This window comes from Gobius niger (assembly GCF_951799975.1).
Source record: "Gobius niger genome assembly, chromosome: 6".
NCBI classification, from domain to species: domain Eukaryota; kingdom Metazoa; phylum Chordata; class Actinopteri; order Gobiiformes; family Gobiidae; genus Gobius; species Gobius niger.
The window spans coordinates 7,870,569-7,894,481 of NC_136857.1; the positions used below are offsets into that span (position 1 = coordinate 7,870,569).

General features: G+C 40.8%; 3 protein-coding genes across 3 annotated transcripts; 2 read left to right on the forward strand and 1 right to left on the reverse strand.

Annotated features, from left to right (window-relative positions):
* The first annotated feature begins 2,188 nt into the window (after positions 1-2,188).
* fam110a (family with sequence similarity 110 member A) lies at positions 2,189-4,814 on the forward strand. Its single transcript, XM_079558152.1, has 2 exons — positions 2,189-2,227; positions 3,434-4,814. Exon 2 carries the CDS (start codon positions 3,552-3,554, stop codon positions 4,770-4,772), a length of 1,221 nt encoding a protein of 406 aa, XP_079414278.1. The 5' UTR covers positions 2,189-2,227; positions 3,434-3,551; the 3' UTR covers positions 4,773-4,814.
* Positions 4,815-6,959: 2,145 nt separating this feature from the next.
* mfsd2al2 (major facilitator superfamily domain containing 2a-like 2) lies at positions 6,960-14,691 on the forward strand (the record flags this gene model as incomplete). Its single annotated transcript, XM_079558372.1, has 13 exons — positions 6,960-7,034; positions 7,192-7,302; positions 8,040-8,164; positions 8,414-8,546; positions 9,186-9,264; positions 9,591-9,751; positions 11,694-11,796; positions 12,021-12,142; positions 12,242-12,325; positions 12,410-12,493; positions 12,569-12,681; positions 14,215-14,358; positions 14,499-14,691. The coding sequence occupies 13 exons, from the start codon at positions 6,960-6,962 to the stop codon at positions 14,689-14,691; spliced, it is 1,527 nt and encodes a 508-aa protein (XP_079414498.1).
* Positions 14,692-17,022: 2,331 nt separating this feature from the next.
* snpha (syntaphilin a) lies at positions 17,023-20,216 on the reverse strand. The gene is made up of 4 exons (XM_079558632.1): positions 20,091-20,216; positions 19,923-20,006; positions 19,704-19,853; positions 17,023-18,271 (listed from the first exon to the last, which is right to left on the reverse strand). The coding sequence occupies exons 1-4, from the start codon at positions 20,129-20,131 to the stop codon at positions 17,068-17,070; spliced, it is 1,479 nt and encodes a 492-aa protein (XP_079414758.1). The 5' UTR covers positions 20,132-20,216; the 3' UTR covers positions 17,023-17,067.
* Between the last annotated feature and the right edge of the window lie 3,697 nt (positions 20,217-23,913).

The following is a 23,913-nucleotide window of genomic DNA, read 5'->3' on the forward strand; positions in this document are numbered from 1 at the left end:
CTGTAAAATGTCAATAAGATGGTTATTACTTAAATGTCGCCTTTGTACAAAGTCTATTGTTAAATATCCAATCCAGAAACACTATTTTTGTATATTTGGTGTCGGGTTACTTGCCTTGATAACTTTTTTTTTAATGTGTTTTATTTTTTATGTGGAATATGTTTGTGATTTCAATGATCGATTTTAATAGTAAGTAATAAAATAAAATATACCATCAAACTGGACAACAATATTGTTTAGTATAAAAATGAGGTGTGGACAGTGTTGGCGGTAACATATTACAAAAGAGTTACACAAATATATTACTTTTTCTAGTAACTAAGGAATATAACATTACTTACACAAAATACAGGAATATATTAGTCATTACATTTAAAGCTTCTTGAGTTACAAGAGCATTTAAATGTATGAACGAAATACAATAAAATGTAGCACCAAATCAAGCTGGACACAGGTCAAAACAAAACAAGAGAGAATGGGGAAAGTGAAGGAAAAGGAAATCTCTGACTGCACTTTTGCTCCATTGCATTAATACTATTTTCAGTTAATATTTTGCCAAAAGTAACTGAAAAGATGTGTAACTCGGCAACAACAGTAATATGTAATGCAAACATACTACATTTGTAATGCTGTAGTCACTAATATAGAATATATCACATTTTTTAAGTAACTTGCCCAACACTGGATATGGACAATATAAATAATAATATAATTACACTAATACAAATAACAAAAGATTTAAAGCTGCGGTACCTGACTTTTTATTATTGTTTTGTTTACAGTGTTAATTTCATCAACTGAAATATTTAGTCTTAATTTTAGTCAAAGTGATATTTTTGACGACTAAAATTGGACTAAAACTAAATGAAACGTTTTTCATGAGACTAAAACTATGACTAAAATGTCCAGATATTTTAGTCGACTAAAATAAGACTAAATATAAATTAAAAGGAGAGACTAAAATCTTCCGAACTTCCATTGACAGTCTGAAAGAGCCAGGGGCGGACTGGGACTTAAAAACGGCCCTGGGATCTGACCAGTGTGGCCCAAATTAGCGTAAATGCGCACAGCACAAATACATATTGACATTACCCAAATCTAAAAGCTCCTGAACTGGAGAGCAACAGTGTAACGCCTCATTTGAAAGCTAAGACCTACAAGAGTGATTGCAACTTTTTGTCATGATTTTGTTTTTTTTTCATTACTTTTGTGGCTTTGTCATTGTGTTTTATCACTTTTTTGTGGCTTTTTTTGTTGCTTTTTTCATTGCTTTGTTGCTGTGTTTTTGTCTCTTTTTTGTTGTTGTTTTTTTTGTCATGTTTTTGTCTTGTCTTTTACGGCACATTTTTGTCCCGTGTTCATCCTCGTGTTCGTTTTTCTGTTTTGGCGCTTTTCTTTTGAGCTTTTAGATTTGGGCAAAGCTCGGTTAAGGCGTAAAATTAGAGATTAAGGAGAAAATTGAGAGGCCAGACCAGTGGCCCTTCTGTGCTCTTCCAGAATGGACATGTGGCCAGTCCGCCCCTGGAAAGAGCCTCATATCATGTAAATTCTCTGCCACAGCTCTGAGCTTTGTTCATGTGGGAGAAGCTCCATGAAGCAGAGGAACAAGATTAAATATGATTATAATGACTTAATTTGACTTAATTTGTCTTAAATTTAGTCGACTAAAACTAGAGTAAAATTGAAGATATTTTTGACTAAATCTCGACTAAAATTGAATTACATTTTCGTCAAAAGACACGGGCTTGATCCGTGCATATAATTAACTTGCTTGAACTTTTTGGATAAGCAGGAGGGATTGTGAGAGCTAGAAATAAGTTTGGGGCAAAACTAAAAATGTCAAAGTTTGAAAACAGCTATAAGAGCGAATCACAGGGTATGCAATGAAATGAATCAAATAATCGTAACAAATTATTCCAGCAATAGTTTTGGATGAGACGGGGGGGGCAGAAAACGAGCAAAACAAACACTTTCAAAAGAGAAAGCAAACTCATATATTCAAAGCTAACTGCTTCCGCGTTTGGAGGAAGGGACCGACCAATCAGCGTCGAGGGGCGGTCCTAGGAGCGCACACGTGAGTTTGTCAAACAGGTTAGTCTTGTCCCTGTGTCGCCAAGTGCACACATTTACTCACACACACACACTCAGCGGTGGGACGGCTTGTTCTCTTGTAACTTTTGCTTTGACCAGGAAACAAAGACGCGGAACAGGCTCGACTTCAGTTCAGGTGAGAATTTTAGTTTTTTTTAAAGTACCAAAGAAAAAACCCCTCGACTCCGCGTACCTTCCGACTGAGAAACACCTTGAAAGAAGAGCTAAAGGCTTGTCAGGGCAAGACTACACAGGCCTCACTTCCACGCGCGCTGCACTTACATCGTGTGTTGTTGCCACAGACGATTTCATGTAACCTCCATCCCCTTTTGTGTCATTTACTCTCATGTGTCGCTTTAAATGTTTATTTTTTTCAGAGTCACAACGTGCTGCCGCATGTCTCACAGCCTCCTTCAAGCCCAATGCGTCTGTTGCGTTTGTTTGACCCACCACTTGACATTCCTACATGGTGTGTAACGCAGCAGCATGTTGGGTTAATAATATCTCTAGCTGCTGTTGCTGACTCCTAAATAGAGTAAGTGAGGCTTGTATTAATTTAGTGGGTGATAAAGTGATAAGAAAAGGGAGATCAGTGTAAAGTTGAGTAGCATTATCAGCTAGAGTTTGGCCCAGCTCCACCTGGAATGGCAAATATGTGGAGAATGTGACCAGCAGATGCAGAGACTTAGAGTGACATATTGCAAACATATGATCTTGATTAAATACACGGGCAGCTTCATTGGCCACGTCAACATAACTGGCATTTGCTTTGCTCACAGTGTAAAACCATCAACAGTGAGGGCTGGATCGTTTGGTCAGTTGCCAAAGCGTTTATTGCTTCGCTTAACCTGGTAGGACTTGTATATCCACGATCTTAGCCCAGGCAACCGACTTTTTATATAGAGAAGAAGAGCCATTATTCCCTCAGCAGCTGTCGGTGAGGTGCCTGCAGACAATGGTTTGTTGACAACTGTCCTGATACCTCCCCCCATACCCACTCACCCACACCCACGCACTTGTCCCGGGCCTCTGTTCACAGGCCCCTCAGCACTCACTAAAAAGGAAGTGTCACTTTTATTGTCCAGTCGTCGGCGGGGAGATGGATGGCTCGTATAAAACTGATTGTGCCAGCAGCAGCCAATGAACTTATAGGAAGGAAGTTGGAGAAAGTGCGCTTGATTGGCTGTTTAACAATAAGAGGAAATATGTAGGAAGTAATGCAGGTCTTTGTGAAGTTGTGTTCGTCTCTGTTTCGGAGCAAGTGGCACAAAACCTGTAAGCCATTTTGTCACCATTTTCATTCTTTTTTGACTAATGTTGTAATTCTTTCTATTTTTTGCAGGAAGTCGGGGTCAGATCAAGCCGCAGTGACACAACAGTTGATGAAGATGAAAACCAGGACCGGCAGAGGTGTCTCTCATGTGAACAAACACAGGTAGAAGTTGAATTTATATGTTCACATGATGCCCATGGAGATGCTCCCACAGCAGGCCAGACGTCCTGTGCGAACAGCGGTTACAGCCACACCTCCCCGCCTACGGCCCAAAGGCCCAATGGCTCCGGAGGTGTACCGGCAGTGCCTGGCAGCTGCAGAGAGGCCCAGACAGAGTGCAGTGGAGCGACTGGAGGCAGACAAAGCCAAATATGTGAAGAGCCAAGTAGCTCTTTCCAAACAGCAGCCGGTCCGACATGCCGAGGTGAGCAAACCTCTGCCAAGCCCCCGCTCTGCCCTAAAACCGACAAGGAAGGCTCCCATCCCAACAAAATCAAAAGAAAGCATCCAGCTGGACCTGGAGCACCTGAGCAACCTCATCAGTGACGTGAATGATGGACCTCAGCCCAGAGTCGGCGAGACAAAGCCTCCAGAGTCTCTCACCCCACAGAGGAAAGAGAGACCACCTCCTCCTCCTCGTCCAGACTGGTCTTGTCCGGCCAAAGTGAGACTGAAGTCCCCAGGACCGGCCCGAGAGGACAGTGCACCCTGCCCTCCGGCTGTCGGGACAGTGCGCAGAGTGGACGTCATGCCACAGTCTGGCTCCGTCCGCCCGTCTGTCAGACCAGCGCAGTTCATGAGGAAGCCCCTACAGCCCATCGCTCTGCATTCCCAGTTTCCACTTCACGCAGCGCGCCTCTTTCACCCCAGAACACCCCCAAGCCCCTCACCCCTCAAGCCTGTCGTCGCCACGCCCCCAAAACCTGAAAATGGTGATGTGACACCCCCGCTAAAACCCCCCACTGACCCTGCTCCTCCTGCTGGCCCAGCGTTACCCCCTCCCTCCCCGGCTTTCACCCGCCTGTCCTCCTCCAGTGCCCGGAAGAGGCCGTCTCTCACTCGCTCCAAGTCGGACCTGAGCGATCGCTTCTCCAGAGCGGGCACTGAGCTGGAGCGCTTCTTTAACCTGTGCGGCCTGGACCCCTCGGACATACAGGACCTCACTGCCTCCAACTCTGACATCGTGTCTTTGGCCCGGTTCCGCAGCGTGAGCGCCCCGGGCTCCGAGTGCGCGGGATCAGGGCGAGACGAGGACGACGATGATGATGAAGAGGAAGAGGGGACAAAAAATCCAGCGGCTCGCGTTCCTTATGGTGTTTCCGTCATTGAGAGGAACGCACGAGTTATCAAGTGGCTTTATGGACTACGTCAGTCTAAGGACAGTGCAAACAAAAGCACCAATTTGTAAGAGGGCTTTGTGACGAACTGTAATGAATGTATTAGTCCAGATTGAGACAAAAATGCTGTTTTCTATTATTTATCATCTAAATACCAGTAGTAATACTTCTTTTGTTGTGCATCAAAAGTTCTGGACTTTTTTTTTTTAAGCATTTGATATTTGTCCCACAATGGGACGCTCAAGTTATTGCATTGTTTTATGATTTATTCCAGGTAAAGACAATGCACAAAAGAGAAGGTTAAATAAAAAAAAAGTACTGAATCATCCTGTAATATGAATTTATTATGTGTGAGGAAAAACAAGACCAAAATGCTGATTTGTTTTATGTTTGCTCTCATCCGCACACTTATGAAAACATTTCTGTTTTTCTTTATGAAAACTTATATCGTATATATTTTTTATTTTGATGTTTGTCCCATAGTGGGGCTGTTGTACTGAGGCTGTTTGAGTCTGGTACCAATGTCAAATACATATTATTCATCATCTGGAGATGTACAGTATGTCAATAAAAGTTTCATGATGCAAATACTTGTATATTTCTTTATTAACACCTTTTACAGCACCAGTAATTACTACTTAATTTATGTTTAATTCGAGGTTACAGGATGTAGAAAGGAAAATTCACAACCTTTCCACAAGGGGTCAGAGCACAAGTATTAAACAGTAAAACAGCCATATAAGGCCACAGGCAATCACAAGCAGTTGTTGAAAGACGACTATTACATAACATTATTTAGATATTTTTTTGTAATATTTTATAGTTTTGAAACAATTTCAACAATATTTAAAGAAAAAAGACGATCCAAAACTAACATTTTCATAAAAATGTGTTTTTTGGCCTTGTCCTCACCTGTGAGTTGTTAAAAAATTATATCAGCCATAGCACTAATGCAAGGAAGACAATAACAAGTAAATATGTGAAATGAGAAAGTACAGGGTGTTTTAACTAAAAAGTTACAGGAAGCTCCTAAAGAAAGTTAGTGCTCGCACGCCTAAACACGCTCGCTGCAGACAGAGTATAAGTACAAAATGTATCAATTGTTGCTAGAACTACAAAATAATCACTTAATTTTGTTTCCTCCGGGTGCTCCAGTTTCCCCTACACTAAAAACATGTGCAATAGGTGAATCCTCTAGGTGATTCTGACCATCAGCCTGGCTCCACATCATGGAGATGGGGCCCGGGCGCGGCCCTGCCATCGACCACTGCTCCTTACGGGTCCCCCCAGCGGCATCAAAGGATGGGTTAAATGCAGAGGACAATTTTAAAATAAATGAAAAAATAAATGTAGCAAACAAACATAATGACATTGTCCACTAAGGGATCTCATTATTTCACTGTTTTTAAGCAATAAAAAAAATCTAATTTCTATTAAATATTAGCAGTTTTATGTGTGTCCCTAAGATTTCATTCCTGTTACCAAACTACGAGAACTCTAATGGTTCAGTCCAATGACATCACAGTGAAGGAGTTACATTCAGAAGAGACTTTCCCACCTCTCTCTCTCTTCAATATTTTACTCTATGAACTGTTTGTGGACATTTGGAGAGGGGGGTCATTACTGTTACCAATTTTTAATGTGTAAATCCAAGTATACTTATTCATTCAACATCTACAAGAAATGTTGTTTCAGTGGGTACAGCCTGTGCTTCTGTGTTAGCATTAGCCTGCAATTGGCCTTCCTGTTTCTATTCTGAGGAAGAGAGATAGGAAAAAAACAATTACATTTTTTTAAAAGAGACTGAGATGGCCCCCATACATGTTTTGTACACTTAAACATATCTTAATGAAAAAAAAATAAAGAAAAATCATTTAAAAAAAAACTTTTGGGGGCGGTTTTAATTTGGTGGAATGACCCATAACATTTTTCTGTTTTCATAATAATAGGACACCTTACAAAAAGAACTGAATCACTGATTAACACTTGAATTTGAGATGATGTTGCTCCACTAATCCAGTTGCTAAACCGGATTCTTCCTCGAAACAGCATTTTTGTTCAGTGCACCTCTTCTGCGTGCGGATTGTGTCAACGCAGGACAAACAACAAAATTACTTTTTTTTTCTTTTGTTGGGGCTTTTCTAGTATAGAGTTTGGTCTTGAATGGAGATAAACTGTGGATAGAGACATTCAGCAATTTATTTGAGCCAGGTGACAGACTTGCAACGCTGAGTCAATCCGGCAAAGTGTCTTAAAACATGAACTACCTGGAATGGTTGAGAGACTTCATATTGAGATGTAAGGAGAGTGTGTTTGGAAACCAGCAGCACCAGGTAAAGTAAACTATATTAACATTATTCATTTGATGTGTCTTCTGAAAGTGCATGATTTTATTCTTATTGCAGAATTGGATAGATATTTGTAATAGTCTGTCTATAGTTGTAACATAATCACTGTTTATTTCCACATATTTCCCTGTGGTTTTGCAAGGGCATTTCTCTGAGGAAGAAGCTGTGCTATGCTGCCGGGGGAATCCCGTATGAGATGACCACAGTAGCCATGGGTGTATCGCTGCAAATCTTTCTCCTGGATGTTGTGCAGGTAACAAAGTACTGACAAGGTATTCACACAATAAGGTGATAAGTTAACTTTACAGGACAGACAGGAATGCTTAAAATTTTGAACTGGAAAAATATATCTACACAAGGCCACACCGCCTTTGCTGTGCCCAATCCTGTCAGACCTGGGAAGCTCAGCAGGGAAGGGCCTGGTCGGTACTTGGATGGGAGACCGTTCGGGAACACCAGGAAGCCTTGCGAATGTAGTGACTGAGTGAGTGAGTGGTGGTCAGAGGGGCAGATGGCGCAGACTGGTTGCCTCGCTTCTGTCAATCCACCCCAGGGCAGCTGTGGCTACAATAGTAGCTTACCGCCACCGAGTATGGAGTGAACGAATAGTGCAATGTGAGGCGTCTTTGAGTGTCCAGAAAAGTGCTGTATAAAACCAATGCATTGTTATTGTTAAGATTCTGAACCAGTTCTGGCTCTGTATATGTCATGTGCCAAAACTAATATTTCAATACATTTTCAAATAGACTTAAATAAGATTCATTACTTAAAACGCTTGTGGCCATTGGCACTAGAAAATTATGTTCCGATAGATGTATATTTTACAAGCTGCAAATAGCTTTAAACAGGCTGTGAATAGATAGAAGAAGAAACACTTTATTTGTCAGATCAGATCAGATGTTGGGTTAGGCGAGGCAAATGTAGAGCTCGTCATAAAGGTTTATTTGAAACTAAGCACTTTTGATTCTGTAAGTCTGAATATGTTCACAGATGGAGCCTTTCTACGTTTCCATGATTTTGTTTATGAGTCGGGCCTGGGACGCCGTCTCTGACCCCCTGGTGGGATTTCTGGTCAGCCGCAGCCGCTGGACTCGCTTTGGCAAACTGTCTCCATGGTGAGCGATTCAACACGACCTAATAACACGGTGACTTAGCACAACAATGGGTTGGGATGCATCCAAAACTTAACAGTGGGAGGGCCCACTATGGTGTAAAAACGCCCACACCACAGCCTTTTGTGCAGTATGAGTATATTCTAGAAGCACAAAACACATTTTTAATTCGAGTGCACTGAAAAATGGCAAAATATCACAGCTTTTGGACATTGCGGTATCAAAGCACTCGCGGTGTTGTTTCTGACACAGGCTGGCTCTGTCTACACCGTTTGCTGTGCTGTCCTATGTGCTGCTGTGGTTTGTGCCTCCAGCGTCTCTGTCTGCTGCTCAGCTCATGCTGTGGTTCCTCGCTCTGGCCTGTCTGTTTGAGACCCTGATGAGCGTGCGTATTCTTTTATGCTTTTTCATATATTTTTCCCCAAATCTCCACTGCTGGATTTTGATGTGTAATAGATGTGGTGGACAAGATCACTATTTGTTATTAATCACTATTTATTATTATTAATAGGTAATAATAAATGCATGTTATTTTAATTGTGTTAGAGCAACAGTGATGTTCCAAGCCAACAATGCATTTTCCTTTTAATGTAGAAGTAGCATATAATCGATAAGGAACATACCTCACACTTCCTACACTGGGCTATATTGAGCACAGTAATCCTAATACAGTATAGCACAGAACAGAGAACAAATGTAGCACCGACTTCTCCTATTGTGATAATAAGTAGACTCACACCATTAGCAAAAAAGTCAGAGTTTTACTTTACATAGAACCATTTTGCCCACACCCTCAAAAGCTTTAACAATATTCAACTTTTTCCCAGATTGGAGGGGAAGGGGAAGTGGGGAGTGGTTATTAAATGTCAATACTTATTTTCTTTCTTGTAACACACCGTGACGTACAATTGCAGACACATTTTTAACATGGCTGCATTGACAGTGTTGTTGCTTTGCGTCGCTATGACACCGCTGTCCTTGCCAAATGTCCTGGTGTGATATTTTCCCTTCCCATATTTTGCAGTGCTTCAATGTGCCGTACCTCTCACTGAACATGTTCCTGGGCGGGACCAAGAGAGACAGAGACTCGGCCACTGCCTACAGTCAGTGAGCTCATGCTTCCACTAACAAAAATACCTGCATTCTTTTAATTCACCCGAACGAAGAATGTTTATCTTGTTTCTTGTTGTGTAGTTTTGATAAGATCTACGTGACAGGGTTTATTCTCGTGCTGTGTGGGATCAGAAACTACCAGCAGTCACTTATTTTAGATCTCTGCCTACTTGAACCAAAAATAAATGTATCTTGTGCAGATCTATATGTATTTTTTCTCTATTTTACAAAAGCAACTTGTTCCAATGTTGTCAAAAAAAAAAAGAAAAAGGTCCAGCCTGAGTCATGCTATTTGTTTCCTTATGACTCATGGCAGGGATGAGTGTGGAGATGCTGGCCATGCTTCTTGCCTCAATAATCCAGGGTCGTGTTGTGACTTTGTACAACTCGGAAAAGCAGAAAAACTGTGAACAGCTGGAGCTGGTTCAGGAAACGACACAAAGCACCTCTGCTCCTTCAACGTCTCTGCAAGGAACGGTGATACTTCTGTGTTCATTATGAATACAAAATCATCTGTCTTTCTTTAGCTACCTGTCAGCAGTGCAGTCTATTGTGCTCACCATCCCAGGGGTATCTCGTTACAACATGATCTACTGTTCTTCACTTAAGCACAGCCTTTGTTGTGTGTGCTTTTAAAAACGTATAGTTCGTGCAGCAACAAGGCGATCGTCTGTGTCCTTTTTTAGCCAATCATTTAGATGGTGACCTAATGGTTACAAAAGCAACAATGGCTTAGTTATAGATATAAAGGGTGGATTCCAATCATACCAGTGACCAGTGCTTAAAGTGCATATGACAGGTTTTAATGCTTTTGACTTATTTAGAAGGATCAGTTGAAGTTCATCAGTTGCATAATTATCCTTTTATTTCAGTGAAGCAGCAGTTTTAATAAAGAAATGTGGGCAGGAAAAGTATTTTTTATTTTAATTTTTAAGCTGCTGACAGGAAGTGACATAGATACAGAAGGCATCTCGTCCTAGCAGTGTTAATTTTGACAACATATTTTGATTTAGTTTTAGTCTTAGTCTCTTGACAAAGACTAAAATTGCAAGTAATTTTAGTCGACTAAATTTAATACAATTTTAGTCGACTTTGCATTGATAATATTCATTATAATCATATTTAATCTTGTTCCTCTGCTTCATGGAGCTGCTCCACATGAACAAAGCTCAGAGCTGCTCCTTTGGCAGAGAATTTTCATGATCTGAGGTTCTTTCAGACGGTCAATAGACTGTCTCCTTTTCATTTTTATTTAGTCTTATTTTAGTCGACTAAAACATCTGGACATTTGAGTCATAGTTTTAGTCTCATGAAAAACTTTTAATTTAGTTTTAGTCCAATTTTAGTCGTCAAAAATATCACTTTGCCTAAAATGAAGACTAAATATTTTAGTCGACGATTTTCTGGTGGAATATGAACGTATTTATCACAAACAAATAAAGTCCAGTGTAGATCGGGTCCATATGGATATTTTCTCACAACAGATTGTTCTGTAGAAGTGAAAAAACGGCATTCATAGCAAGCGCTAGCTAGCGTTAGCATTAGCAAGATGCTAACATGTTAGCATTCTTGTTTTTTTTTAAATGTATTTATGGGCTGTTGAACCACTTTGCTCCTCTCCATGTCTTTGTATTTTTATTTAGTAGAAAACTACATTCATAATTCAGCGCTTGTTGAAGTAGTTTTTGAATAACTGGAGAAAAATCGGAACTTTCTCTAACTATACAAAAACTAACAAATGCTGAATTATTGATATAGTTTTCTACTAAATAAAGATGCAAAGACATGGAGAGGAGCAAAGTTGTTCAACAGCCCATTAATACATAAATAACAGTGCTTCGTGTTAGCATTGTGCTAATGCTAACGGCTAGCTAGCACTAGCTACGACTGCCGTTTTTTCACTTCTACCGAACAATCTGCTGTGAATAAACATCCATTTGGACCCGATTTAAACTTGACTTTATTAATGTGTGATAAATAAGTTTTATAAATTGCTAAAAAGAGTGAAAAATCCCCCCAAAATTCTATTTTTCCCCCTCGGCGAAGCCACGCCCCCTTGTGATGCCATCTGTATCTATGTCACTTCCTGGCAGTGTCCAATAAGGAAGTGAAACTATAAACATCACAAAAATGGTCAAACTAAAGAAAACGGTACAATTTTTAGCAATATCTTAATTATAAACATGTTAACTATGTTTTAGCAAGAATTGTGTCTAATGTGTCGTATGCACTTTAAGTCGACTTAGGCAAGACTTACCCCATTTTGCCAGAGAAGCCATGTCTTCAGGTCCAGGGCGTTTGTGGCTCTATTATAATATTTTTTGGGGGAAATAATGTTAATAACTCCACTGCATTTTTCTGACAAATATCGTGATTTCAATTAATTCAGCCTTACAATATCTCATAACATCTCTGTGCTCTATGTCCACAGAAAAGGGCTTTCCTGACTTCATCGTTGGGGATTGGAGGATTGTTTTTCCTTTGCAGCCTCATAGTCTTCCTCGGGGTGAAGGAGCAGAAATGTAAGCCGTTGATATTGTAACTAGGGGTTAACTGTCAATTCATCCATTCACACATGGTAAATGGTAAATGGTAAATGGGCTCAACTTATATAGCGCTTTTCCACCAACATTAGGCACTCAAAGCGCTTTACAGCAAGGATCCACTCACCCATTCATACTCTCATTCATACACCAATGTACGCAGACACATCATGATTTAGTTTATAAGTGTTTTTGTCTGACAGCTCCCGATAGCTCCAATGTGAACCGCCGACAGCCTTTTCTAACCTCCTTTAAGAAGCTTGTGTGCTTTGTTCCATACCATCGACTTGTGCTTGCCTTCACCATCACCACTTTGGCTTATCAGGTAGTTTTAAGGATCCCGATTCCCCCGTCGAAGCTCCCAAAATATACTGGCACCGAGTCAACCAGAGATGACTTTAATCCTCCATCTGTTTGTCTTTAGATGTCCCTGGGTAATTTTGCGCTCTTTTGCATTCATGCTGCTGGGCTCGGAGCCTATTTTCAGTACCTATTTCTGGTTCTACTAGTAAGATAAATATACCCCACACACAGTATTTAACACGTAATTTACATACTGAATTTTGAATGGAATGTTTATACTTTTCCACAGGGTTCTGCCTCAATTGCAATTCCAATTTGGCAAGTTGTGCTTCTAAAGATAGGAAAAAAGATGACTGTTTTCATTGGATTATCAGTAAGCAAAACAAAGCAATGTAATAATGGGTGACTGTTTTTAGTTTTATAGCTGTGGCTGCGTTGTCTCTTCCAGCTCTTCATCCCAGCTGTGATCCTCGTGGCTTGTGTTCCCAGTAACTTGACAGTCTTCATCGTGATGTGTGCGGTGATGGGGTTTAGTGTGGCCACCGTCTTCCTTCTTCCCTGGTGAGTCACTGCTCAGCTGTGACGCATCTATCAGAGCCAGTCAGTATCACAACAAGATGTCCGCCAATTAGTTTTCCCTCTAATGCTGATGTGTTGGGTCACATTACTCAGCATATATATTACAGTATAAAAGTGCAGCGCCTTCCCTTGCCGAGACCTAAAAACTTCTGAAGCTCTCCAGCGCTTATGCTTTGGGACATTTTGGGCGTCTGGAACCACGGAGATGAGATAGATTTGTCTGCAACTATTTTGGAACCAAAGAGACAAGTCTTGCCCCAAATTCTAATGTGTAAAGAGCCAAAACATTTGTATTTTCTTAGTGAATGTGAGCTCTGATCCATATCTAAACCAAATCTAAACCAAGATTGTTTTATTGTTAGTGTTTTATTAGGATCCCCATTAGCTGCCTGTTAAATGGCAGCTGGTCTTCCTGGGGTCCTTCAAAAGACTACAGTTACATACTTTACAAAAAATAAATTTGCAAAACATGCTTTAAAGGGACTATATGGAGTTTAAAAATGTAAAAATATATGTATTTTCCTCCCCGTACATGTTCCAGCCATGTCCAAAGGCAGGGTTTCTCAACCTGGGGGTCGGGACCCCCAAGGGGGTCGCGAGACAAATTTGGGGGTTTGCCAGAGCATATAGAGAAAAATATATATTCTAATATTATTATTATGGTGTTGTAGCACAGTGTTTCCCAACCAGGGGTACGGAGGCCCCTGGAGGTACTCGAGGACCTAGCAGGGTTACTTGGAACTATTTCAGATTGAAAAAAGGGGAAATGTAACATCATTTTTATAGGAAAAGATATATTTTTCAGTAAAATGTGTTGCTTTGGGAGAAGTTTAGGTTTATTTTGACTGCAACATTGTCCTTTTTCTTACAAATACCACTTTTAAGCTATTACTTTCTAAATAAACACCCTTACGAAAGACAAAAAAACGTTGGGAACCACTGTTGTAGCATACATGCTATTTTTCCAGAGTGCTATTATTTGTGCATGTGGCCTGGTGTCGCCTCGGGGTCTGCATCTAGCCCCTTCAAAGTGTCAAAAGAAATACTGTGAAACACGATGTCAGTAAAAAAAAAAACATTGCAGGAAAAGTCTAATTTCCTGCAGTAGTTCTCGTGAAGACATGTTTCTAAATGTGTATTTATTTTGTTCTCTGCGTGTGCTGACTGAGAGCTGATTCCAGGTAAATATTGCTCTGTAAAGCACTGTGGACTTCAGAGACTTTGTTTTGGGATGAGGAAGTTTTAAGTCACCACCCAGTGCCTGTCTAGTGTTAGCTATAGTTAGGCCTTTAAGCTCTTTTCTCCTCTTCAACACAGCCTCAGCAAAGTCTTCATTCATGTAGATGCGTGTACCTTTTAATTTCTTTGCAGAGGATAAAATAGTCTGTTTCACAGTTTCACAATTATCTGTCTCGGTTTCCCACCCTCCTGGAGATGAGGCTACAAGCAGCTCCAAACCCAGACTTAACCATTTCACCTTTTAACCCAAGAGCCAACTGAATGTGTCTGTGGCAGGTCCATGCTTCCTGATGTCGTGGATGAGTTTGCAATGAGAAACCCGGACTGTAAGGACCTGGAGCCCCTGTTTTTCTCATTTTACACCTTCTGTGGTAAACTTGCAGGAGGCCTCGCCGCCGGAGTCTCTACCTTGACTTTACAGTGAGTAGTTCATTTGCACTTCTCAACCTTTCAGGGCAAGTATCGATATTTCATTCTACTCCACAATAATGTTTTTCTGGTTTTAAAATACTTTTAAACATACTTTCATATGATACGCACTCCCTTTCTTCTCTTTGCAGATTCGTGGGATACAAATCAGGAGCATGTGAACATAGCGACGAGGTGGTGACGGCTTTCATTGTGATGTTTTCAGCGGTCCCTGTTGCACTTCTGCTTTTGGGGATGTTTGCCTTCCTCTTCTACCCAATCAACGAAAGGCAGTCCTCACAACAGCAGGAACAAATCTTCACTGTTGAGTACGTGCTCGCTTAGTTAAATAATTGTACCTAATGTAACCCCGTATTACGCAACAAGAACCCAAAATACATGTTGCAGTGGATATTTTAGGATTTATGTCTTTGCACTTGCTTTGCTAGGAATACATTTAGAAGAATAACACAGTGTTTAGCCAAGCCCTACTTTTATTCTGAAGCTTTTAACACTACATTAGTTGCATGGTCCTGTTTCTTTTTATCATTTACACCTTTTATATTATTTTAAACCACATGCCCTTTTAATGTGGTTTATTTGGCGGCTCGTCACTTAAAGAGGGGGTATTATGCTTTTTTCAATCACATAGCACCAGTCTATAGCACACTACAATGATGACGAAACCTTCTGTTGGTCTGTAACTGCAGTAAATTAGAATAACTGCCTTGTATAAAGTTTCTCTCTCAAAATGGCTATGGCGAATGTCTTGAAATAGGCCTTTGTCTCTTTAAGAACCTCTGACCCTTTCCGACACGCCCCCTCCACACACTGTCTGTGGCATCAGTGGGGAGGGGGTTCTGCTGAGGACCAGTGGTTGGTTGCTCGGCTGGTGACGAAAGCTCGGAGGCGTCTCCAGGAGGTGGGGGCGTTCCTAGGAGGACTCAGGCAAACCCATCCCTAAAATGGCCGCCATCAGAGTTTTTACAGATTACTCAAAAATACGTGAATGTGCCAAGGCAACACTTCAGGCATGTTTTTAATGAGGGAATGACATAATATCATGATGTAAAGCTTAAAAAAGTCAATTTTGCATAATACCCCCCCTTTAACAGATGCTACTGGTGTTTTCTTGTTATTATTGGGCAGCACTTTGGAAATAGTGCGTTCATAAAAATGTGAACGCATATTTGGATATTTGATTTAGAGGGAAAGGTATGAAAAACATCAAGAGCTCAGAGCCCAACACAAAATTAAGTTATTAAATATTCATGCAACTTTCTTTCTTTTTTCCCAGTTCGCAAAGACTCTCATCCTCATATGAGCAAAAAGACAGCGTCGAAGAAACATCATGTGCCAGTGCGTCCGCTGCACTTGCCTCTTCAGATAAAACGAAAATAATAAAATCAAATCGTGCGCCTGGAAAGTACAGCCGACCCAAATGTGCTGTTCATCCAAATCTTCATCTTGACTCAATAGACAATAATGAGGAGAGGGAAAGCACAGAAACAAACCCCAAGGACAAGTCAAAAGCCACATGGGTGTAACAACACAACTGCTTATTCTTATAATAAGGATATATGTTCCAGGAAATGATTAAATATTTTGTAATTCAATAAATGTAGCGTAATAAAGCTGTCACTGGAACATGTGAAATGATTCAATGGGGGTGAATAATGTTGGTAAAAAGAAACGCACTTATTCCAGAGACACCTTATTACTGTAGGTTTTTGAATAACCAATCATTTTTTCCCCTTAATTCTATAAGAATCATGTGTAGTTGTAGATCAAACAAATGGTGACTCAAGAAAAAGGTGATACGAATTAGGATCTTTATTTGAAGCTTCGTCTTTCATTCGTTTCCATTGTCCATGTGCTCCTTTTACAGTAAAAAAATAAAACAGTTCTTGTGTCATTACATTTTTGCATCTAACTCATGAGCCATTGTCCATCACTGCATTATGACCCCTGTGCACTTTGCACTTACTACAAGTCAAATAATTGAGCATGAATTGCGACATTTTTTTTAAATCCAGGCCACACATTTTTGCCCCAAAATGTCCTTTATATATGTAATTCTCATCTAAAATGAATGAAAAACTGCAATGCTTTACAAATGTAAAATATACAATAATCTCACTAGTGCATTTACTAAACTTTTAGAGTAGCTTAGGACTTGTCAAGCAGCTTTTTTATGCCTAAAGTGAATTAAATCGGGGCCACATGCGACTACTAGCAGGTTGATCAAAAGTGCATGAAGAAATTACAAACATCTAGATCATGATTCTGTAATCTAGATTGCAATCTAGCATCTGTCAGCTGGAGTAGAGTCACTAAAATTTGCTCGTCACTACTTTAAAACGATAGTACTTATATATAACGTAAAAGATACTTGAGCGTCTCAAGGCAAAGGAATACCACACAAGGTTACTTGGAAACAACACGTATGCATTGATGCAGGAAGACAGGCATATAAACTCATGTCTAACTTCTTATTTCCAAAGAACGGACTGAATAAATAATATCTTAAATAAACAATATTTGAATGTAAGTTACAAGGTACAACATAAAGCTTGAAGAGAGGCCAAACATTTTACTCAAGTATTTCCCCCCCAACATTACTCAGGTAGAAGAAAAACATTTGGTATGTTTGTTTCCCAAATGCTTGAATTTGTCCCAAAAAGCTGAGCACATGTAGCTGAGCAAACATCACTCAGGGATCTAAGTTTGACTGTTAGAAGCAGCGCCCCCTCCTCTGCCTAAACCCTGCCGTCGAAGAGAATGGAGGGCCACCGCGCAGCACCCTCTGAGCAGCGACCCGATGTGATACACAGGCATATCGTCCCGAGGCGCCCCCCTGCACAGCCACGCCATCGTCGGGACCACGGGCATCGCCAAAGCTAAAAAGTCCACTAGAAAGTAGCGGCTCCAGTGCTGACGCTGAGTGGGGACCCTGCCTGTACTCTGTTCGGTTTCTTCATTAATCTCCACCTCTGTGCTTTCTTGTTCCACTGGGAGTTGGATCGCAGAGAGTGGTTGAGACGTTTGGGGCAAAATAACAGTCTTTTTGGCCTCATCTTTAGATTCATGATGAGGTGAAGAGTCGCCACCGATGAAACGCTCAACAGGGCATGGACGCGGTAATGACAATTGTAGCGCTGGTGGTTCAGAAGATGGCATGTCGGTTGATAATGAAATGACACTAATTTCTTCGATTGGGTTATCCTCACTGAGCCAAGTCATAGTTGGGCTGCAGGCCTGAGAGCGCACCTCTGTTTTTTTGTCTATGGGAACAGAAGGGGTCGGGATAGGATCAGAGACGGTTGTTACTGTGGGTGTCGGCTCCTCTTGAGGTAAATGCAAGAACAGGTGATGATGGGGGTGATAGCTGTGTGTCATACAGCCACAGCTTGTACTGAGACTATGACAGGAATGGGACAATGGTAGTAAAGCCCCGCCAGTGCACCTTCTTTCAAAGGTAGAACCACAGGGAAAGGTTGGAGATGGTTGTAAGTGTCCTCTTTGCGATGGGAGCTGCTCTGATAAAAGGGCGGCTTCCAGGAGCAGGTGGTGGGTTTGTCCCAGGGGCCGGGGAGCCCCGCTGGGGTCCAGGTGAAGACTGTCCGTACTAATGGGTTTGTGAGAAGTCTTTCGGCTCAGGGTGCTGGCAGGAGAGCAGCCACAGGAGCGAGACCTGCCCCCGGGTTGAGCCGGCTGTAATCCTGCGTATGGCTTGTTGTCGTGGGGTTCAGTTGCTGGGCCTCCCTGGTTGGACTTTACAGTCTCGACCACTTCCTGAAGGTGCTGGATTTCTTTGCGCGCTTCTTTGAGAGCCAGTTGTGCCTCAAGACGATGACATTCCCCTTCGATCCATTCTTCTTGCATCTTGTACAACTGGGTCCTTAAATCATCTATTTCATAGTCCCTGAACAGAAAAACATATTAAAAAGATAAAAGCAAGTATGTCTGCATCTATAAAAGAAAATTGCTCTTCCTGCTGAAGAACTAAATACTACAGGCCTACAAAATGTGTGTTGTGAGACCCTGACAGCAGCTATTCACCTTATTCCGCCCACTTTTGCCTCTTTTTGCGTTGTCTCGGCACTTCCGTTGTCCAGACACTTCCGGTCGAGCGCGAAGCCCGTTCATTTAAACAGAGAAAGAGGGAAAATATTCTCCGCTCAAATCTGATGTTTATTCGATTGATTTGTGTAAAATGGCCAATGTTCATTTGCACCGACATGTCAACACTGCACCATTTCTCTGTGCGGCCGAAAAACGGCTTTGTTTTCGTGTAGTGACTGATTTTATGTGGACTTCTCCAGTCCCATGTTAACACATAGGAGAAAAGGGGCGGGCACGATTCATGGCGGCGGCCACGCGAGCCTCCGGAATAAGGTGCATAGAGCTCAACAGTCCCACCCACTCCCGGTCATGTGTCGGGGTCCAACATAAAAAATCCCATTTATTATTAGCATTGACTTTTCGAAAAAGTAAACTATTAAGAGTTTAACATCACGGTGCCGGCTAATCAGCTATGTTTTATTTATTTATTTATTTATTTAACAAAAGTACTGCAGAGGTACGTGTGTACATGTAGACACATATTCACATGTTTAAAGACCAGGAGGGAGACGTAGAACCAAAACAAAGCGAACATAGAGAAAAAGGAAAAAAAAAAAAAAAAAGAGGGAAATACAGAAAATAAAGTCATACATAAAATAGATCAAGACAGAATAAGGGGATTTCTGAATCAAGTCATTATAATACAGGATGACATATAGATATAGCATTTACTGTGTTAACATATGGTATTTGCAAGATGCATGATGGACTTTGATGGCTTTTTGATTAGCCACAGTCTTTATTGTTCTGAAATACTGATTGAGTTCGTTTATGAAATGAAGTCCATTTGGCTTTGTTTGTGCCCACTTAGTTTTCTGAATATTATATTTAGCCAGGTAGATAATAGTTTGAGTCGGAAGAGAAAGGTGCTAATCAGCTACAGTGGGGGAAAAAAAGTATTTGGCCAAAATCCAATAGAATGTCTATGTGAAACTGACCAAATACTTTTTTTCCCCCACTGTATGTGCTAACTCACGGACATGAAACATACACGGTACATTTAAGATTTGTCTAAAACGTTATAAACTGCAACATTATAAAAGTAATTTTGTCGTATTTTTAAGTACTGTTTGTTTCTTCCTTGTAAAATACCCGCGCAAGTGTCTGTAGTTAGCACATACAGTAGCTGATTAGCCAGCGTCGGGCCATTAAACTCTTACTAATTAACTTTTTTGAAAAAATACAGTGGAGTAACTGTGGAGCTTTAGTGCATGACTAAAACATTTTCTCACCTGTGTTGCAGTCTTTCAACATTGTCCCTCAGCCGGGCCCGCAGGTGCCGTATGCACACCTCCTTTTGCTGTAAGGGCGTGAGGTACTGCTCTGGGGTGGGCGGCCGGATCCCATGATTTTCATTGCAGGGAGCATACTTTGCCTGACGCCTGCAACATTTACACGTGTTGATTTGCATTGAGTAATAATAACACAGCAGGTTGCCAACAGCGTCTCACCTCGGTGTGCTCGGGTACGTCCTGGCTGTGGGGCTGCTCGATGCATCACCATGGCTGCATCTGCTGCCACTGGTAACCGAACGCCTTAAAGTAGAACAAAGCACGTCAGAAGGGCTGGATAATCATCTGCTTGGACTTGCACTTCACCGTCAACAAAATATACTGTACCTGTGCTGAGTCAAGGGCTTCCGACTGGGAGTGAGAGACATCAGTGAGCCTGGGACACTGTGCCCCCGTTTGTGGGAGGGCACTAAGAACCCTCAAAACATGTCTGCATCACCTGCCACGGGAAAAGCAAAAGAATATAGCAGGGGTAGGCAAATCCGGCCCTCCAGCATAGAACCTTTGGCCCTCAACATGATTTTGAGAAATATTATTATACAAATCAGAAGTACTTTAATCGTTTTAGAGTTTAATCTTTACCTCTTACCACCCGCCTAAACCAAATGCATTCTGTCCTCTTTGGCTATTATATAGGCCTGTGTAAACACCTCATTTGAAAGCTAAGACCCACAAAACTGACCTTTGTCCTTGCGTTGTTGCTGTGTTGTGTCACCTTTTGTATGTTTTTTTTTTTTTTTTTTTGAATTTTTGTTGAATTTTTGTCACTTTTTGGTTGAATTTTTGTCACATTTTTGTTGAATTTTTGTCACATTTTTGTTGAATTTTTGTCATATTTTTGTTGAATTTTTGTCACATTTTTGTTGAATTTTTGTCACATGTTTGTTGAATTTTTTCACCTTTTTGTTGAATTTTTTCACATTTTTGTTGAATTTTTGTCACATTTTTGTTGGATTTTTGTCACGCTTGTTGCGTTTACATCCTTGTTTTCTTCTCATTTTTTGTGGCTATTTTGGTGCTTTTTTCCCAAGAAGCTTTTTGATTAGGGTAAAGCCAAACTGGAGAAAATGTGATCCGTTCAGGTGGGAGCTAAGAGGTTAAATGAGGCGTTAACACCTATAGGCCGTAAGCTCCTGTTGAGAAGCTTTTAGATTTAGGTAAAGCTGAACTGGAGAAGATGTGCTTGTTTAAGGCAGGGGGTTAACTACTGTAACAATGTGAGAAACTCTGTCAATTACTTAAAACAGGGATGTCCAAAATGCGGCCCGGGGGCCAAATGCGGCCCTCAGACCAAATTTTGGTGGCCCTCTGCCTTCTTGCTGAATCGGGACACATCATCAGAGATAGTCCTTTTTATTTGAAATGTAATAATTCTACACAATTCTAACCAAACAACTAACCTTTTACTGTGAGACAGAGCTGGCATGAAGGTTTTGAGCAGAAATAAAGGTGTGGGGCGCAATTTAAACCTCTGCTAATCAAAGGTTTTGTGGCACTAACCACCGATCTATGGCCCTTCACCCTGTGTACGCTTCAGTATGCGGCCCCCCATGAAAAAAGTTTGGACACCCCTGACTTAAAACTTTTCAAACAGGAAACACCAAATTAGGTCATAAATTATGCACAGCACTGGCAATTGTAGAAAATGGTGCTTTGCTTTTGGCTAAAACTGTCAGGTTCGGCCCTTGGTCCTTTTACAATAAAGAAAACCGGCCTCCCCCTGGATTATAGTATTGTATGGCTGAGCACATAGACAGGAAAACACTCCAGCACATTTTGGTAAGCTCACACAAAGATCCTAAATATGACAAAGGTTAATTAAGAACAGCAGGAGAGTTCAGTAAAATATGTCTCAGCACCTTGTCCTCACTGTTTTGTCTTAGGACATATTGTTCTGACCCATTGGTTGTAGATTTAGGAATAGGCAACAACAACAACACAAACTGGCAGCTGCTGATTGAATTCCAGATTATCATTAAAAGAAGAAGAAGATGTAAAGCAGTCCCTTTTTGTCATCTATTAAATTCTCGGTCGACATATTTAAAAATCCATCCCCCTCCTCGGGCCCATTTCTGCGCAACAGGTGTGAAGTGCGTTATTGGCGAGAAATACGCAATCCTCTTACGTAAGCGCGGGTCACTGTTCGCAGCGGAGGCGGGCATCATGGCGAGCTGCACGGATAAAAGTATTGAGAACAATGCGTCCCGTTTGTGTGACATAACGAATAGCTTGTCCTCAAAATGTAAGCGATTTTTGTGTGTGTGTGTGGCAAATACAGGCTCGTGCGATGTTAATGGAGAAACAGGCGGTTTTGCAATGACACAGTTCCACAACAGTCAGCGTTATTCATAGGACTTTTAACGGGACGCCGCTTTACACAGAAATGTAAATTCACGGGAAATGATCAGGTGGATGGGCTGAGCTGAACTGCGCGTGCCCCCGATATGTCCTACATATTTATCACAGGCATGCACCGGCTTCTCTAACATAACAAAGCAAGTCGCTGTGGGCGCGTGAAGGGGGGAATGACATGGCACCGTACCATTTCTGCGTCTGTCTGTGTGGAAGTTTGGCGTTGAGGACGACCCGCGCGATTGAAGACACCCTGAAGGAACGATGCTGCTGCTGATGCTGCTGCTGCTGCTGCTGCTGACGAGAGTCCATCATCCCGCAGCCGCGCAGATGGAATGAGGCAAGTGCGACCGCTGCGCCGCAGTTTTAAAGGGACAGTAAAACAGAGGCGCCTTAATCTCTTAGCCCCCGCCCGAACCGAGCACAGGAAAGGGAGAGAAGAAAGAAAGAAAATAAACTGGGATGAAGACACAACACAAAAGAAAGGAATTAAAAAGAGAGACAAAAAAATGAGCGAGAAAAATGACAATAAACGCAAAACAAAAATGACAAAAAAGCAATAAAATTTGTCAAAAATAACCGACAAAAAAGTGACAAAAAAACGACAAAAAGTGACAATAAAGCAAAACAAAAACGCCAAAAAAGTGACCAAAAAATGACAATAAAGCTACAAAAGGCAAAACAAAAGCAACAAAAAAGCAACAAAAACACCTGGATGAGAACCCAACAAAAAAGTGCTGGCAAAGCAACAAAAACACAATTTTAAAAAAAGAGACAAAAAAGTGAAAAAAAAAAGCCCAAAAAAGACTGTAAAAAAAAAGAAAAAGAAAAAAAGGAAAAAAAAGGGGAAAAAAAGGACAAAAAACAACAACAAAACGGCATCAAAAAATGTGCCGGAAAAGCAGGAATAACACAATTAAATTTGTATAAAAACACAACACAAACATTAAAAAAGCAAAACAAAAGTGACAGTAAAGCAATAAAAAGGGTAAAAAAAACAAGTAAAAAAGAATAGGATGAAAACCCAATAAAAAAGTGCCAGAAAAGTATCGATAACACAATTTCAAAAAGCGATAAAAAGAAAGTGACAAAAAGGCAACAAAAGGGCGTCAAAAATGTGTCGGAATAGCTGGAATAACACAATTAAAAATCTATAAAAACACAACAAAAGAGCGACAAAAATGGGGCAAAAACGCAAAGCAAAAAAAAAACTAAAAAACGTGAAAAGAGAGATGAAAACACATAAAAATTTGATAACAAAGGAACAACAACGCAATAAAAAAGTTGCCATCAGTTTGGAAGGTCTTAGCTTTCAAATGAGATGTCACACTGGCCTGTAGGCTGTAAGCTCTCCGGTCATAAAGTTGAAGTGGAGAAAATGCACTCGGTTAAGGCGGAGGGTAAGAAGTTAACCTCTTAACTCCCGCCTGAACCGATTTTCTGCGGGGTTTTTTTACCGCATTTTCTCCAGTTCAGCTTTACCCAAATCCTGTAGGCCAGTGTAACACCTCATTTGAAAGCTAAGACCTACAAAACTAAATTGATCTTTTTCCTCACAACATCAGATTTTTTTTCATCACTTTTTTTGTTGGGCAGTCATCTCATTTTTGTCAAATTTTCGTGACTTTTTTGTCACTTTTTTGTCAAATTTTTCAATTTTTTTTGTCACTTTTTCTTCAAAATTATTCACATTTTTTGTCAAATTATTCACATTTTTTGTCCATTTTTTGTCACTTTTTTGTCCATTTTTTCTCCATTTTTCGTCAATTTTTTTCCCACTTTTTTGTCAAATTTTTAT

Excerpts from the sequence above, each read along its gene's own strand:
- snpha (XM_079558632.1), bottom strand. The coding sequence starts at position 20,131 with ATGTCTCTCACTCCCAGTCGGAAGCCCTTGACTCAGCACAG. Across the intron at positions 20,007-20,090 it reads AAGCCCTTGACTCAGCACAG|GCGTTCGGTTACCAGTGGCA; the intron begins GTACAGTATATT and ends TTCTACTTTAAG. Across the intron at positions 18,272-19,703 it reads GTTGAAAGACTGCAACACAG|GGACTATGAAATAGATGATT; the intron begins GTGAGAAAATGT and ends TTTTCTGTTCAG.
- fam110a (XM_079558152.1), top strand. The coding sequence starts at position 3,552 with ATGATGCCCATGGAGATGCTCCCACAGCAGGCCAGACGTCCTGTGCGA.